The 19244-nt window shown below is 33.3% G+C and overlaps 2 protein-coding genes across 2 annotated transcripts; both read right to left on the reverse strand.

Moving 5' to 3' along the window:
• Positions 1-2099: 2099 nt before the first annotated feature.
• LOC146535542 (ubiquitin-protein ligase E3C) lies at positions 2100-19152 on the reverse strand. The gene is made up of 20 exons (XM_085191043.1): positions 18802-19152; positions 18459-18662; positions 18260-18379; positions 18053-18179; positions 16963-17116; positions 16460-16680; positions 15941-16322; positions 15383-15651; positions 14907-15127; positions 14489-14684; positions 14124-14238; positions 13791-13909; positions 13229-13340; positions 12672-12804; positions 12194-12406; positions 11730-11824; positions 11218-11378; positions 9516-9646; positions 9023-9190; positions 2100-2773 (listed from the first exon to the last, which is right to left on the reverse strand). The coding sequence occupies exons 1-19, from the start codon at positions 18925-18927 to the stop codon at positions 9023-9025; spliced, it is 3267 nt and encodes a 1088-aa protein (XP_085047169.1). The 5' UTR covers positions 18928-19152; the 3' UTR covers positions 2100-2773.
• LOC146535543 (uncharacterized) lies at positions 7797-8558 on the reverse strand. Its single transcript, XM_085191580.1, has one exon. It carries the CDS (start codon positions 8556-8558, stop codon positions 7839-7841), a length of 720 nt encoding a protein of 239 aa, XP_085047706.1. The 3' UTR covers positions 7797-7838.
• Positions 19153-19244: the final 92 nt, after the last annotated feature.

The following is a 19244-nucleotide window of genomic DNA, read 5'->3' on the forward strand; positions in this document are numbered from 1 at the left end:
TCTGTATAAATGTTCGAAAAATTAAACCTATATTTAAACACCTATGATATATCTCTATGACATATTCTATCTACCAACATATTTAAAATCTACAGGTGGCTATAGGATTATATTTTATTAATAGATATGTGTGTTCAGTACATATTTAAAAATCTATTTACATATTAATAAAAAATATTTCGATATAGGTAACGACGTTAAGCTATTCAGTTCTACTAAACTTAAAGCATAATTCAAGTGAGCTGAGTATAAGTTACATGAAAATTCGTTGACCCACGCTGAATGAGTTCCGTGATCGTCTATTCTGCGGTCATATTGCTTCGTCTACAACTTTCCAGGGAACGCTGTGTAATATTTGCAATTTAGAGAACAATGTTGCAAATTAAATAAGCCAGCCGAATTGGTAGGACAATCGTCACGGACGCGCGTGCCTGCGTGAACCGCATTTTAAAACAATATCTGTCGTCAATCCTGAACATCAATTGTCTATCTTTAGACGTCGATGGATTATCCAAGTGCAACGGCCAGTGACATTGTAACCACCACATACCTACCTACTTTGAAACCGCAGAAACTTTGTTGGAATAACTAAAATTTAAGTACCTACTTCGACATAACTTCTCTTTTTTCAAATTTGGCGAAGGTATTTTTGGAGGATAAAAACATTAATTGATATTTTTTAAATATTGATCAATATTACATACTTATTATATTTACGAGAGAAATATATTTATATATCGATGCTTGTTCATAATATATGAGCATAAATATTCGACAATATATTTTAAGTAGATACTCAAATGACGATCCAAAAAAAAAAAAAATTATTTCCATTTACAAATCATTCTCTATAGGGGGGACTGGGGCGCATTCAATCACAGCGAAGGTTATCATTCACTTGCCTTACTTTTAACCTAAACTTTATTAGTACTTATTATGATGGAACCATTTGATTCATATTGCGGCTGACAGGCGATCGTTTAATCCTTTCATTGGTACTGAATTGAATCGACTCCACGAACTCGGTGGCCTGCTATGAGTCACACAGTAAACCGTCAGTTCTACCTTCGTCATATAAAATATCAAAATAACAACCGATACTAAATAATTATGCCACTTAATATACTTGAATAGAGCATGAAGAAATATTGAATAATAATATAAGAGTAATAAAAAATTATTATCTACTATTATGTTGAGAAAATTTGTGGGGGAGAGGGCTAGACTTTAGCTTTGAACAGTAAATTATTAGTAGAACAGTATACAGTAAATTATATTATTACAAAAAATATTCATGTAAATGTTTCGTATAAATTTGAATTATATAAATCAAATTTCTGGGTTCAGCATCAGACTATTCTGGGATGGGCACAGGCCACCCGGCTCCCCCCCTTCCTACGCTCCGGTTTTCCTCTTTCAACCTTTAAAAAAGATATTTTTGTTGTTGTTGGATATAGAACCCTAACTAGAATGATAAACCAACCGATTTTAAATAACATCATTGCACTGACTGGGACTCGAGCCCACAATTCTTCGCGTGTTTAGGGCTCCAGGCCCATCTTAACTAAAGTATAAGAATACTTATGTTTTTTTGTTCAATACAAATTATTAAAGAAGTAAATACATCGATCACCTAATATAATATCGTGTAGGACAGCCGGCGGGGAATGCGCATATGATCCGTCGACTACTGTATATTAGGAGTTGGAGTCCCGCACACAGTTCGCGTACCTCATTCATCAAGGCTGATTGATTGCAACTGTCAAAACCGTAATGGCGGCGAATGGCGGCGAGTGGCGATGGCGGCCATATTTGAAACCGTGAATGCACCTAAGCCAATATTAATGCACGTTATTGATGAGCTTCGCATACAAGTTCACGGTTAGTTATTAGATATGTTATTTATTAAACTTTGGATTAATACTTTTGAAAGTATAATGATTGTTTGTGTTTAGTATTCGTCGACCTACGTCTTTAAAGGTTTGAATTATGTGGTTGTATTTATCAATTCAAAATATTCTATATTAAATTTTCCCCTCGATATTTATCATTTTATATACATAAACTGAATGGTACTTTTGTAAAAAAAACAAACGCGAAAATTTTTAAAAATTTTATTTGACACTTTGGATTTGAAAAACAACAGCTAACTATTCAATGAACGTCAAATATTTCTATGACATGAACAATATATATATCCATAAAAAAGTTCCGAAATTATAATAAAATGCTTAAACAATTGATTCCAAAAGCCTCAAAATAACTATTAATCGCCAAAAATCCACATAGGTATAGATCATAGACACACAATTATATTTACCGAAACCTACTAATTAAGTCCACATAAGTTCGGTTTACACATACTATACATTTATATTTATTTTCCGGACTTTAGTAAGAAATGTTATATATTCTTAAGAAGCATTAAAATCATCTATCTTGAAATAAAATTATAATTTCTAAGAAACGGTTTTCATTATGACAGTAAAATTTATTTCTATAATAACATATACTACAAATTATATAACTATTTACTACACACATTGAGTATTTTAAAAACAAAGGTATATGTAAATTGACTTCTTATGACAATAATAGGCATCCAAAAATAAATAAAGTACAGGAGTCAAAGGAAGGTAACATTTATTTACAATAAACTACTACTACCTTAGTTTATCACAATGAGATTAACGATCGGTATAAATAATACATGATCATGAAATATAATATTTCAGTATACAAAACTTGGAACATTGTCTTCACCACTGATAATCTGAAAAAAGAAATAACATTAAGTTTTAATAACAAAAGAGCAACACATCATCCGATTGTAAGAGGGACGGTTGCAAGTTGGATTCAACTCGGGGGAATTAATTATTTTCATTTCCTCGCAAACCGCTGGGTTGAGTACCGCCAATGATCACGTAATGTTTCAAAATTTGAGCGGTGTGTGTGAAGAAACGGGATGTTTTAATAGGTTCTCTCTGCCAATCCTGCTATATGCGGGAAATCTAATAAAAACATATTTTACATTTTCTAAATAGTAATAGCGAATCACATCCTCTCATCGTTTTTTTACTGACATATAAGTAATCTAGAAATAATAAATTGAAAGCGAAATGGAAATATAATTAAATTACTACAAGTTACTCATTTTTCTAACATACTGTTTTATTAAAGAACTTTCTGTGTTTGTATAAAACTTTTTTATCACTAAATTTTGGAAATCTTTCTTAATACTATGTTTAGTTTGAATTTCCCCCACAATAATTAAATATCCCTACCACTCACGATTGATTTTGTATTTTGTTTAAGTAAAATGTAATTTTCTTTAAAATAATGAACCCTTTAACCGTACATTATAAATTATTTTCATGCAATTTAAAATCGATTAAGTGACAAAGGCGTGTAAATGTTAATTATGGAGACACGAAGCCCGCATTCGGAACACGCCTAGCACGTTACCTTGAATCGACAACGTCGTGAGTTCAATAGGCGTGCTATGGTAATTAAACTTGTCAATGCCTATTCAAAACATAAAGAGACTATTGGAGTGGAATAATTATATTACAATAATATTAATTACATATATCTACACTTTAAATTTGTAGAGAACAATGGAATAATTTGTCTAATGAGTGTGGCGTAAAAATATACAAATTACTTCAGCCAGTGATAACTTCAAATTAAAAAAATATATATTTAAAGAAACCGGTTAAGTGCGAGTCGGGCTCGCCCACCTAGGCTTTTTTTCATGAAAAAAGTGATCCTATAAGGATTTCGTTTTTACCTTTTGAAGGATGGAACCTCAAAAAGGCCAACTACATAATATTATAATACAAACGCAAGTCAATTGTGAAATTAACATAAATAATATTAATTTCAATTAAAAAGTAACATAAATAATATGAATTAAAATTTTGTGCATCTTTATTATTTTGAATTGTCACAAAATAAAAGTAAAAGTAAAGTAAAATATTCTTTATTGCACACCAAATAATTAATTACAAATATGTTCATAATGATACAAGAAACAGCACAATAGGCGGCCTTATTGCTAAGCCAGCAATCTCTCCCAGGCAACCTTTGGATAGAGGAGAGCATTAATTAAATTAGGAGGGGTGTACTAAATAAATCTGAGTACTAAATAAAATATATAAATGGGCAAATATATACACATATACATACATACATACACATACATATATACATAAATACATACATACAAACACACCTACATACACATATACATATATAATAAGATTTTGTGGGAACAGTAAACGTATTAATTAAATTAAATTTGTCAACTATACTTAAGATTCTCAAAGTGTCAAATAATATTCCTTCAGCCTTTTTTTAAAGGTCATTAAAGTTCGAGATTGCCTTATTTTAACGGGTAAAGAGTTCCACAAGCGAACAGATTTAAAAGAAAAGGAATTTGTGAAGAAGGAAGAAGAGTGGCAAGGGATTTTAAGAGATAATGTGTATTGGGAGCGGAGGGAGAAATTATGTGATTCATATAAAAACTTAAATCGTTCTTTGAGGTATGAAGGGGAAGATGGATTAAACAGAACGTTATACAGAAGACAAAGAACATGAGTATTCCGGCGAAATCGAATAGGGAGCCACTTGAGCTTTTTTCGAAATTCGGAAATATGATCGTATTTGCGGAGTCCAAAGATGAACCTTACGCAGACGTTTTGGAGACGCTCGAGTTTATTTAATTGCTCCTCCTTTAGGTCAAGGTAACAACAATCGGCATAATCAAGAATTGGTAGTAGGAGTGATTGTGCCAGCGCAACTTTAGTAGGGATGGGTAGAAAGTTACGTAATCGACGTAGTGATGCGACAGCTGAAAAAACTTTCCTGCTTACTTCACAGATTTGTGGCTTCCAAGATAGATGTTGGTCGAATATAATTCCTAAATTCTTAACTTTCTCAGTAAAAGGAATTATTACTCCGTCAAGCAATATATCAGGTAAATCGTTAAATGTGATTTGACAAATAAGCCTTGGACTACCTATTATAATAGCTTGCGTTTTCTTAGGATTTATAATTAAGCCTAATGATTTGCTTCGTGTAGAAATATTAGTGAGTTCTTGAGATAATGCTGTTATAGTATTCGGAAGATTATGCAACGGACATTGACGATAAATTTGAAGATCGTCAGCGTAAAGATGGTAGGGAGAAGCAAGATTGTGACAGAAATAGTTAATAAAGAGAGAAAATAAGAGAGGAGACAACACGCCACCTTGCGGAACACCAGCACGCACCGAGGTCCATTCAGAATAGGAATCCTGAATTCGGATACGTTGCTTGCGACCATACAAGTAAGAGTGAAACCAATCAATCACTTTAGGAGATATGTTAAGAGAATACATAATTGACAATAGAATATCAAAATCTATGGTATTAAAGGCGTTACTAAAATCAAGCAAAATCATTAAGGTAACTTGATGATTATCTATACCTGAACGAATATCATCTGATACGTTAACTAGTGCAGTAGTCGTACTATGACCAGGCCTAAAGCCGGACTGTAAGGAATTAAGTAGGTTATTGCTTACCAGATATTTACTAAATTGTTGGTTTACGAGACGTTCAAGGATTTTTGAAAGGAATGGTAAAATTGAAATAGGCCGGTAATCTGACATGGAGGAAGGATTGCGGTTTTTAGGCAATGGAGTTAATTGGGCCTCTTTCCAAGCTGGAGGAAAGGTACTGGTGTTTATGGAAAGGTTGAAAATTTCGGTAAGAACAGGAATCAGGATGTCAAGGATTGGTATGATCATTTTACGACTAATGCAATCATGGCCAACAGCATCAGAAGTAATCGCCAATATATTCTCTTTAACATCACTTTCGGTGAATTGAGCGAAATTAAAAATAGGATTAGTAGGAGTGGGCAAGGCACGAATTTGATTTTGAGAACTTAATTTAGTGGTTACATCAATTGTAACAGAAGGGGAGAAATGTTTATTTAATTTGTTCAGATCAATATTACAAGGATTGGTGTATTGCTTTGCCTTCCCAACTCCAAGTGTCTTGAGAAATTTCCAGATTTTTTCTGTGTTGTCTTCTTCAACAACAGATTTATGGATATGGCGTCGTTGACTATCCCTACACACCATGTTACAACGATTCCGAGCCTTAGCATATTTCTCACGGTTACTGTCTGAAGAGTTGTTTTTGTATTTAGCTTTGGCAATAATTTTCTTTTGTTGTAATTTTTTTATATCCTCTGTAAGCCAGGGAGCTGGTAGATGCTTAACACGTACAGGTCTAATAGGTGCATGATTATCGTACAGTTGGATTATAAGTGAATTGAAAGCACACACCTGGTGCTCTACAGTACTTTCTTTGTAGACTATGTTCCAATCGATTTTTGTAGCATCTTCTCGCAAACGTTCTAAATCCATACTCGCAAAGTTACGCTGGAGAAGAATTCTTGATTTTGCTTTGGGCGGTTTAACTTTATAAGACAGAAAGATGAGGTCATGATACGAGAATGCAGTGGCATTGCATTGACCATGTATTTCAACATGATCAATGGAAGAGACTAAGATTAAATCTAAAAGAGAAGGAGTACAGTTAGGAAATGAGTGAGTAGAGGATAGAGGCAGAATGTGCATATTAACACTATTCACAACGGCCTTTAACCGATCCGATCGGCTATTATTTCTCAGCAGACATGTGTTAAAATCTCCCATGATAACTGAGTGCTCATATGAAGGACTCAGTTTCTCAAGCAGAACTTCAAGAGATTCGAAATAATCCACAGTAAGTGACGGGCTATAGTACACACCCAGAAGAATTTTTGTATGTGTAAACGACAGTTCAATAAAAAGATGTTCAGGTCTAGCGGCGTCACCTGCATTATAATGAGAGTAGTCGAGAACTGTAAATGGTATATGAGAGCGGAGATAAATTGCAACACCCCCACCAGTGCGCCCTGTGCGATCATTTCGAATCAGATGAAATCCAGGTAACGAATAAGCTATTGATGGCAGACAAGGCTTTAACCATGATTCTGATATTAATATGGCGTGCGCATTAGTATTTTCAAAAGAGGACAGAAGATCAGGATAATGAGCTGGAATACTCTGTGCATTTATGTGAATCACATTTAGATTTTTTGGAAAAGGAGAAAGATGAAAATTCAGACACTCATTTAAAGAAGGAATGCTTTGATAACTGTTGTTAGATAAATCTTCTGAAACAGAAGAAGAAGAGAGAAAAGGATTTGTATCAGAGGAGATTTCAGACATTTAAATAACGATAATGAAATCTTATTAATATAGACAAAAAATATATATAGTAACAGGTATATATGTGAAAAAATAAATACTAATAATAATAAATAAATAAATAAATAAAAATACTACAATATACAATGCGATAAAATCTAAATTATAAGTTTGTTATATAATATAAAAGTTGTAATGTACTTATAAGTATATAATAGGTAAGTAATTAATATAAATAAATTTATAAATGTATATAAAATAAAAATTAACAAGTTTCTTTTTCTCAGTTTCTTAACCCACCTGCCAGTTGCCAGAAGAATTATATTAAAATATACAATATATATATACTATACAATAATAACATCAAAAATAATCTGATTAAAAAACGATAACATAATAATTATCTCAAATTTTTAAAGATTCGTACAATTAGTTTGTACAAAAATGAAAGCCCTATAAAAACCAAACTGTTATTTTAGTAACAATGTTATTAATTAGAACATGTGGGTAGTATAAAAATATATATATAAAAAATAGAAGGTTAGCAATTATACTTAAAATTAGTAGGTAACAGATGTAAACAAATAGTTATTATTTCTTGACAAGTCGTTTCGGACGTGCAGTTGCTATTTTATGTGCAGTTTTATTTACGGGGACTGTGTTTTGTGGTGGTTTGGAGCCAGATAAGCTCTCCAGTTCCGACAAATATTCAATTTTGTGCTTTGCTCCGTCGGGTGTTATTACGTGAATGTTACCGTCTCTTGTCCAGCACTTGGTAACACCGAAGCGCTTTCTTGCCTCAAGAAACGCCGTATGTCGAGGATTTGTGAGGAATTCTGATTGTGTAACACCAGTACCTTTCAATTTGGTTTTGGCAAACCAAACTTTATTCCGCGTAGCAATATCCATAAATTTGACGACAATGGGGCGAAGTTTCTTTGAAGAATGTCCTAGCCGATACGATGACTTTATACTGGAGCTTGAAAAATCGGTTAGGTCTAAACTATCACCTATAACAGTGACTACTTTATCTAAAAGATCTTCTGATTTTTCTTCTGCGACTCCATGGAACAGCAACATTTTCTTCCGTCGACGCATCTCCTGACGATCCATTTCGTGGCTGATAAGTTCCACCTGCCGCTGCAGGGTATTCAGTGCAGAGAGAGTGAAACTCTTAAAGTTATTAAAATCAACCGCCAGAGAAGATGCCGTGATAGGAGACGACGATTTGTGCAACTCGTTCTGGAACTCGTTCATCTTTATGTTGAACATCTCGTTCATAGAAATAAGTGAGTCTTTTATTCCTTCCATATTACACAGTAGTGGTAGTCGAAACTATGACACTCGAAAAAAACAACTATATGTTTCTTTTAAAGGAAAATAACACTAGCTAGTGGGTATTACAACTTAGTGAATCATTTCCTTTTGCAAATTCACTTTAAAAACTGTTATTTCCAAATAAATAAAAGAAAGTATTGTAGAATGGAGAAAAAATGATATAGACTTTTTGACCTCCTACCCGCGAAAAAACTAAATATTTATACAATTGATGAATTTAAGCTAACATTTTAATTTTAAGATTTTGGACCTTTAGATATTAGAAGTTTAAGTAATCGGGGCGGTTGTGCGTGTCAATCTCCACTCGAGAAATAAATTATTAATAATAAATTATTAACTCGCTGCGGACGGGAGGAAGTTCCTAGTAGTGGCTACATACTAAATGGTGATGATGATATTTAACCCTGTGACGTAACTATATACAGCGTGACGCTTACCTAGCTCAGCTCAAACCCAGCACCAGCCTGTATAGCATATAACAATTTCTCAGCTAACACACTCTCACACTGGTACTCTGGTAGTTTTAATAAATTCATACAAGTGGAGGCTGAGGGCAGACGATCTGAGGCGCCCACTGATTGAATGCAAAATGGCGGCTGGAGATCCTGTGGAGAAATAATTATAATTAATTACATTTGAATTGATGAATTTTTGTTTATTAATAACTTTTCAAATAAATGATTTTATTATTCTCCACCCGTTTTCTCTGACTATGCCGCTAGGGATACAGTGTGAAGCTAGTTTAGTTTTATTATAATCTGACCAGTCATTAATCTTTAACTTACTTTAAATTTTTTTTATTATGTTTTAATATGTGTTGTTAAATACTTAATACTTTAATTAATTTGAGCGCTTAGACGATTTTGTTTTAAACAAAAGAAGAAAGGTAGGCAATTGCATCCTGCTACAATACATAAAAGACAAAATTACCTTAAAACCTAATAAAGGTGGTCTGGAACAGCTTGTGACGAACTTTAAGAGCTGACGTCGTTGTACATCCGAGAAGTTTTCCACCACTTTCCAAAAACATTGCACTGCTGGATGAGCATCGGAGAATCCACCTGCCATTAATTTAATATTTATTATATTTAGCAAAAATAGATAAATGGCGGCGACACAAGCGTGTGTCTGTCAACGCGACGGTTGTGGGTTCCATTACCACTCGAGAGAATGATTTATTTCATATTTTAATTTCCTCGTTCTGGTAACAGGGCAAAGCACGGCGTTAAGTTCTCAAGCACTCAACTCGCATTGTCTCAACAATTCGACGGAGTGTGAGGAACGAAGTAACCGTAGATTTTTTGTAAGATTAACACTGTATCCCGCATATAGCAAGGTAGGTAGAGGGAACCTAATCTTAAGACAATCTATTCGTACACACCGCCCAACTTTCGTGTTTTGAACAACTTGCATGTTGAATAGCAGAACTAAATGCCGCGCTTTGGCTTGTTACCAGAGTTATATATTATAACTAGTGGACCCGTTCGCGGCTACGCCCGCTAGAACTATACGATTATTTATTAAATATATTTATGAAATTATTTTCGGTTTTCAATAGAATTTGTAAGAAAATATAAGACTAAATAATTAAAATAAGTTAAAAAAGAATAATAAGTGGAGATTTATTATTAGAAAAAATATCTGAGTAACCGAAATGAAAAAACAAAATAAGTAAAAATAACTAAAGGAAATTCTTAATATTAGAAAAAGTACCTAAAGTTTGCCGTGCGCGCGTACTAAACATTTTTCTATAATAAATAATTAATAATTTTTGCGAACAATAAATATTAAATAAAATACTAAATGATTTAAATTACGATATTTTAAGTGTATAACATCGGTATAGATAACCGAACTGAGATAAAATAATTATAAGCAGCAAATAATTAAATAAAAATTAACAGTAATTCGAAAATATATAAAAATTTACAAAACCATCAACGTCATCTGCCCGTTCGCGTCGGTCACACTGTGCCGCCCGTAGGCTAGGTCATTTCGAATTAATGACATCTCCTTAATTATTTATTACAATGTTATACAGTACACTATTATATTTATTTTCATAAGGATGAATATCCAATTATAGAAATCATGTAATTTTTGTAAATGTATACAAATCTATATCTATAGTATATATCAACGCGGACTTTTTTAAACAATATTTAAGGGACAATATTTTGTTTTTGTCTCATAAGGTTGAGTCGGCGCGCGCCATGTACGCGTCAAGCAAACTCATTTTTGGTGACGTTTTCTAACAACAAACTTTGCAAATCGTTGCTTAGCAACGGCGGTTGTTATTAACATGGCGGAATAAATTGCATGTCAAATTAATAAGTATTTTAATATACTAATATATATCGACAATATTATAAGTATAAGAAAAAATGTATCCTATGTTCATCCCTCTATGAGTATTTTATCACAAATACTATATGAGTATTTTATCACAATTAAATTAGCGGTTTGGGCCTGATTGCGTAAAAGACAGACAGACAGAGTTACTTTCGAATTTATAATATAGGTATGGATTAATTGTAGTGAGAATTCAGCCTACAACTCTCTGTACCACTGCGCCACGTGCGCATGAATGTGGATAAAATTTAATAACAAAACAAAGACATTGAAAACTTACCACCATATTGAGTATTTCTCCTCAAATCCTCCAAATCAATAGGCACTTCAGCGCCCGATATTAAAAGCTGCAACTCCCTACAAGAGAACATTCTGAGCCACTCCGCGTTCACCACCGATGTGAGACCGCGTTTGAACGCTATACATTGCGATCTTATTTGCCTGTGTATATTATAAAGTATGGTATATAATAAAGTAAATAAATATTGAGCCCGTAGTGGCGCAATGGGTTCGATGCCCTTTCGAAGATGAATGAATAAATGAATTATTATTTATTAATATTTTAATTTGTTCCCTCTGGTACCAAGGCAAAAGCGCGGAGTTAAGTTCCGCCACTCAACACGCAATGCCTCAAAAAATTTGGAGGAAAGTGGGGAATGGAGTGTCTATCACTAGGTTTCCTCTGCCCACCATTATGTATGCAAGATACAGCGTGAAGCCTAAAAAAAGAAAACAAAAACTTTTATAAAACAAAATTATTTCTAAAAATGTTTTATGTATGAACTTTATTACCTATTAAGCTTATAATCCGCCACAAGATGAATATACTCTATTCTATTTTCAGCTGTTACTGGAATGTTGGCACCGCCCGGTTTTAACTCATCTATCTATAATATAAAGGAAAGTGAAATCTCATATAATCATAGTAGTTTAGATTTTTAGGCTTACGTTTCATAAATCTTCCTTAGGTTTGGTATGAAAGAATATATCTGTCATTACAACTCGTTTTTTTATGTTTTAATAACAGTTTTAGTATGAAATAAAAAGCCATTGTGGCACAGCGGCACAACGTCTGACAGTAAGCTACGGTTGTGCGTTCGATTTCCATTTGAGAGAATAAATTATTTCTGTTCTGGTAACAATTGCGTCTCAGAAATTTGGCGGAAGTGTGGAACGGATTGTATTATAATACTAGGTTACCGCTGCCTATCCTGCAACATGCTGGAAACAGCGTGAAGCTAAAAAAATGTTCTCACCCTTTGCTCCCCAAGCTCGTCGCTAACAATAGTAAAGTCTAGGCCTAAATCGGGGACGTCTTCACGTCTATGGGATTTGAGCAGTAACAACCCGCGGTATAACGCGGGGTCCAGAGACGCTAATGCGTGAACATCGGGTTCCCGGGTGGAACATAATTTGGCTAAGAAGAACTCCGCTAGTGGCAGCTCTACTAGAAGATTTTCATATAACGCCTGCAATTTTGTAATATAAAATTATGTATTTATTATGATTATTTGGAACTCTACAGAAATCTAAATATTTACTCTAAAACTTGCTTAGGTTTAACCTTTGGGTTAATTATATTTATATTCTGCTAAATTTTTAAATATAAATTTATTAAATACTAGAAATTATAAAAAATATTTAAAACTGCTTAAATTTTTAGTATAATATCCATAGGTTTTTAAATATACAAATCGTTCATAATCGTTTAGCTTAAAAAAAAACATAACCTACCTTTCCCAGCATACGTCCAACAAAATAGTAGTGCATTGGGAAGTCATCATACAATAGGTGTACACCGGGGTTTGGGTACAACATATTATCCTTTGTTAGCCGGAATAAGCCGCGGTTAGGATCGAAAGCAGATCTGTGAAAAATATTTTAATTAATTAGGCTATATATATGTAAATATTCTAATGATAAAAGAAATGTCGTGAGGCCAGTCGTGGCGCAGGATTCCCACTCGGGGAAATGAAATATTTAATATTCTCATTTCTTCGGTGTGATGTCAAAGCGCGGTGTTGAGTTGAAATGGGGAACGGAGTGTCTTAGCACTATGACTATGTGGGTTTGATCCCCACTCGGAGAAATGAAATATTTAATATTTTTGTTCTGGTAACGAGTTCTGGCAAAGCGCGGTGTTGAGTACCGCCTCAAAAATTCGACAGTAATCGGAGTGCTTTAATGGTAAACGGAGATTCTTAACACTAGCTTCCCAGGTACCCTCTGCCTACCCTGCTATGTGGGGGATACAACGTAAAGCTATAAAAAAAAAACAAAAACAAACTCACTTCAATAATTCAGACAAAAATTCTCTAAAAAGACCGCCCCCATCCACGCCAGCTTCCTCGGCGCCGGCTTGGTTAATCAACTGAACCCGCAGTTTTAGTTTAAGATCCGGCTCTGAAACACATATGTATTTTATTTAGCTTTACGATAGATCCCACTTATAGCGTGCGTGGTAGGCAGAGGCTAGCTTAAAGACATAATATTAAATATTTATATTTAAATATTTATACTTTCACGCTGTATCCCACATACAGCGGGATATGCAGCGGCAGTATAGTGATGAGACAAACCGCCCAATTTACGAGACATTCTTAAAGCTTCTTACTGTACATGTCATTATTTCTATTATATAGTTCGATACTTATAATATAGTGTTAGTGTTTAATAAAAATATTGTAAATAATGACCCTACATAAGAATAAGAAACATACGGGTTACGTAAATTATATAAAACATAGAGTGTTATTTCTGTAGTTCGTTTTTCATAAATATAAAATCTTTAATGCAATTAAATACAAAATAAATTTATTTAATCAATCGTATTATAAATCATCACCAACTCACCATTATCAGGGCTTAATTTATCAAATGCATCTTCATACAAATGCGTTCGACGTACACTTATCACTATAGAAGGTCCTTCATTGAAGTTGGTCATTTCGTACCAATGGGCGTGTTTCTCCCTAAAAAACAAAAAAATCAAATAGGTACAATGGCTACTAAAATAAATAATCAATGATAATATATAATTTATTGGTTGTCTTAAAAATTTTGAAGAAGCTGTTTACAAAATCATAATTTCAATCAATTTTCAATTCCAAATATAAAAAAAAGATAGATAGATAAAATAGATAATAATCAAAATAATATAAATTAAAACATATATATTTTTCAAACCTCATCAGAAGTCCTTGGAATATCAAAACTCGCGTGGAAAATGGAACAACAAAGGGAATCTCTCGCAAAATTGTAACTGTCCTTAATTCTTTGACGATTAACGGTGGTCCTTCATCTGAAAATAAAATAATAAGCATAATTAAATCTTTATTACATTATAATTTACACTACAGTCAAAATATAGAAGGGCAGGCAAAGAAGACCTAATTTTAAGACACTGTGCTCTTCAGTTGCCGCCAAATTTTCGAGACATTGCGTATTGAGTGGCGGAACTCTAGACCGCATTTTGTCTTGTTACTAGATTAAACAATTCATTCCTCCGACTGGGTATCGCACCAACTGTCACATTTAACAAGCAGACCCACCTTGGTCGGACACCGCCATAGGCATGGTCCTGTAGGGGCGCGCGGTGCGGGGCCTCGCCGCCAGCGCGGCCTCCGCCGCCGCGCTGGCCACGCCCGCGCCCGCCGCTGTCCACGCGCTCTCCGCGCCCGCGCCTATTGAGCAAAACTGCAGGCGGGCGTCGCGCGCGTACAGCGAACGTAGGAGTTGAGTGCATACCTGAAATATGTTTGTAAATAACAAACATTACATCATAAAATCTGTACCAATTTAGGCGACATTTTTTAATTCACATTTTCTATTTATTAATTTACATTTCAGATTATACAATTACAACATTAGAAATTGTTTTAAAATCTTATTATGATGAGTTTATGTTACTACTTTTGTAAGTCAACATTTTTAACCTCTTAATTAAGAAAAATAATTTTAAAAAATTACTTTAAACAAATGAGCCCACGCTGGTGTATGATTTCTATCCATTTCAACTTGATTGCCACCGACCGCGTCTTTATATTGGCCGGTAAAAAATGGCCGCGACTCAGGATAGGCAAGTTCCACTAAGCCTAAGCAAACTTGCTTTAAAGTACGACAAAGACCGCCCAGCTCTGAGAAATCGAATGCATGTATTCGTCCTGCATTCGGCGTTGATGTACTCGCCACTAAAAGAAATTATAAAAGGTTGAAAATATTATATACAGCTTTACACTTTAACCCGCATAGCAGGGTGGCAGAGGAAACATGTACACTTAGTTTCCCAGTTTCTGTCCTATTTTAGAAATATTGCGTATTGTTTGGCGGAACTCAACGACCGGACCAAAGGTCCTAAAAACAAACTTCAGAATGTTTTTCAGTTTAATTACAATAATACCATATACGAGTATAGTCTAACTAGCATACAAAAAAACAAATCTTACCATTCATTTTCTCATCGCCATCTGTATCCCTGAAGAACTCTGTATCATGCAATGTGCCAATTAATAAAGAGAAGAGTGCACAAAAGACTGCCAAAGGCGCCAATAGCCTATGCACTCCTATAACCGAGGTCTCTGTTCCCATGCCCCTTGAGAGTGCCGCGAGTAATAGAGTGGACGACCCTCCGAAAGAGGACTGATGACTCATACTGCTTAGCCACTGCCATAAGCCACGTAAGAATATTGGCTTAAACGCTAACGTGTATAGCAATCTGAAAATATATAACAAATATAAATATCAAATGAATGAGACCAGAACTACATGGCTTAATAGATAATTATGTAAATACTGTCATTCCATAAAAATATAATTAATTAATATCAATAAATTGTCAACGACTTGAGGCAGGCCATCATGCCGCAGCACCACAGGATCTGGTTGTAAACGTGAAGCAATGACTCGAAAATTGTGGGAAATAGGTAAAGCTAAAAAAAATTATAAAAGCAAGAACCAATCAAAGTTCAGCAATAATTTTAACAATGAATTAAATTTTATCTTACCTATACTTATGTAATGCCATCCTATGACTCAACAGGAGATTGTGACAAATCCTTGACATACTATCAAGAAACTCATCACATAAATCACTTTCTGTGATCTGAGAACATGTTGTCATGACACTTCTGTCTGGCTCATTCAATAACTCTATACATCTTGTTAAAAGCATTTGTTCTCTCACCGAGGTAGGGTTGGGTTCGCTATCACTGTCACTATCATCATCATTGTCGGCTGCGGTTTCTTTACTGTAGAGCGAATCTTCATAATCGTATGAAATTTGTTTATTACAAACATTTATTGTCAAATTGCCTATTATTTTTAGATATTCCATTACAATTCGATTATGTGGCAACCTTGTGTTATCTAATTTTTGGATATCATTAGCTGAAAATATATTGAAATTTTGTAAGCCTAATATAATTAAATTTTAAATATAATTTTCTAGTAATTTTACTTATATTTGATGTTTCAATTTTAAAAAATATACATTAATATTAAGAAATAATCATAAATAAACTCACTGAATCCTCGAGGTTCTAAAGTAAGTATGGAATGCAATAGCCATGAATCATTCGAAACTTTTCCAGAACTAAACTTATCTTCAGATAGACACCGTAAAAGTGGCAAGAATGGAAATTTTTTATTTGAATCCTGGGCTACAGCTGGTAGAATATACATTTCCACTGGCTCAGGGTATGGATTACACAGAAATGAGGAGGTAAACTCTGTCATGACTGTGTCACTGTGTGCAAAATTGTAACATATTTGATAAATTGTGGACTATATATTCTAATAAAGGCAGACTATAAATGCAATGAGTGTGGGTTCGGATCCCACAAATGAAAATTATTATCTTTAAATTATTACAATTCCTAGCTCTCACGGCCAAAATGCAGTGTTCCCACCACTTTGACTCATATTGCACAGAAAACATGAAGCAACTTTATAATATTAATATTTATAAAAATCATTCTTTCTCATATAAAATATGCATAAATTGTATTTCTTATAATAAAGTACTTACTTATATTCAAGTGAGTTAATATGTGTTGTGAGATGAAGAGGTCTCTGTATGAGGTCTAATAACGCCCCACATAAAGGTGTTGGAGGGTTCGGTGAAGGACCGTATAGTGGTGGTGTTTTTTTACATAACAGCTGACATAAATCTTGAAAATAGCCTAAAAGAAAAGCAAAGTTAATATTATTAGTTGCAGCTTTGCACAGTTTGATTTTTAATAATAAAGGCAATCAAGTTGATAATTTCCTCCTTTTGTAAGACATTTAATCATATAATAGTCCTTGGAATTCTAATAAAAATAAAAAAATAGTTGAATGTAAACAAAGACTAGTAAAATATACTGGTGTTTTTAAGTTATCCATGAGGCTGTTGTGGTGCAGAGACCGAGCATCTGACTAAAAGCAATAGTTGTGGGTTTGATTTCCACTAGGGAAACCAAAAAATCAAACCCAAAACTGTGATTTTTGAAATTTTTATCTGTTTGTCTGATGTTTTTCACACTAATCTCAGAAACGGCTTCACTAATTTAAATGAAGTTTCACTATTGTATTTTGGCAAATTTTCTTTAAAATTTAGTGTTTCTTTTATTTAAATTGGTACAGAAATAAAAAAGTTATATCAATATAAAATATTATGTTTGACACAATTGCTACAAAATAATTAGCTAAAACATTAGTTTACCAAGTATACATATTGCCTTTGCAAAGATAATGAACACTAAAATAATTCAAATTAGTATACAAATAATTATGCAGCTATGAACAGATTGCTAGTAGGAAATATTTTCAGACATATATATTTGTACATGATATTATGGAGCAGTGGGAACATCTGACTGTAAATTCAGTGGTTGTAGGTATCCCGATAATGATTCCCACTTGGGAGAATAATTATATTTTAATTGTTTTCATTTCTCTGCTGGTAGAACAAGTGGGTATGTAAGGTCTACACCTTGACACATAATGTCTTGCAAATTGAGTGAATATAGGCATTGGAGTATCTTAATACTAGGTGTGTGTCTATGCTGTGTACCCTGCATAACAGTGAAAGGATGAATTATATTGATGTATATTAGTTTTCTCAAAATTGTAATTACCTCTTTTTATTAAATATAAAAATGTTGACCCTATTTTACTGACAGCTTCATCACAATTCATTAAATCTTCAGCTGAGTTCACAGAAGTAAAAACTTCAAACATTCTTAATGGAACAGCTAACGGTATCTAGAAATATAATTTATTTTCATTTTATAATAAGCTTTAAGCTTAAAATCAGCTAAATCATTACAATAAAAAAATTATACCTCATTGTCATTTTTTAACAAGCGCAGATGTAAAGCCAATAGACGTCTAATTTGCACAACAGAACCACATCCCTGTAATATTCTTTTCCACTGTTTCAATAGAAGCTGAGATACTGATACCTATAAATTATTATTTATGATTCATTAAAATATAAAAAATGTTATTTTTCTTTTTGAGAAATGTTTTATAACTTCTTACCAATCTTGTGCCATCTTTCATATCATCATAAAAAAACAGAATTTTCGTTAAAAGAACTGTTATCAATGCTTGGTCATCATTGTTTACTTTTACAAATATACCATCAAATTCTTCTCTTTCACGTTGTTTACACCTTTTCCTAATAAGATAACTGCGAACATACGCTTGTATTTTTATTGTACTGTGTAATCGCTTTCTGTGTTCCTATAAATGGCACGAAAATATATTTATTGTATTGAATTATAAGTAATTCACAATACGAAGTGTAAATTACAATTTTTTCATGACACATACACACATAAGAATATTAAATATATAAACACGAAAAACAACTAGCACTAACCTCTCGTTTTTGCCTTTGCTGTTGCAATTGTTGAATGAGTGTATCTCTATCTGTTTTATGTTGAGCACTAGCACCTGCTAGATTTTGCTGTGGTTTACGCCTAAAATCTCCTTCGAACGAATACATTATCGTTATTTCGTAAACAAAAATCAGCTGAATATTTTTATTGACATCAAAACTATACGTCACTATAGTTTCACTAATTTATTAATTGTAAAACACTTTAACTCTGCTACATAATATTAAATATATAATTCAACATTAATTTTGAGACAACATTTGATTTTAAAAAATTAAAACATGCAAAGAGTGCAAATGTAAATGATAAGTAGTTTTCATTTTTACAATTTAAGATAGATTAAAAAAAAGCAATTTATTATATCCACTACAGCTTATAAATATTAAATATAATAATTAGCACAGATTATATATCACTTTCAAAG

Source organism: Heliconius melpomene, chromosome 10 (assembly GCF_056956725.1).
Source record: "Heliconius melpomene rosina isolate 202511_hmr_F chromosome 10, ASM5695672v1, whole genome shotgun sequence".
Classification (NCBI taxonomy): domain Eukaryota; kingdom Metazoa; phylum Arthropoda; class Insecta; order Lepidoptera; family Nymphalidae; genus Heliconius; species Heliconius melpomene.

Bases quoted from the DNA above. Each gene is read 5' to 3' on its own strand.
- LOC146535543 (XM_085191580.1), bottom strand. From the start codon at position 8,558: ATGGAAGGAATAAAAGACTCACTTATTTCTATGAACGAGATGTTCAAC.
- LOC146535542 (XM_085191043.1), bottom strand. From the start codon at position 18,927: ATGTATTCGTTCGAAGGAGATTTTAGGCGTAAACCACAGCAAAATCTA. The intron at 18,663-18,801 runs GTTAGTGCTAGT...TGCCATTTATAG, and splicing joins AGCAAAGGCAAAAACGAGAG to GAACACAGAAAGCGATTACA. The intron at 11,825-12,193 runs GTGAGAACATTT...TTTATATTATAG, and splicing joins ACGAGCTTGGGGAGCAAAGG to ATAGATGAGTTAAAACCGGG.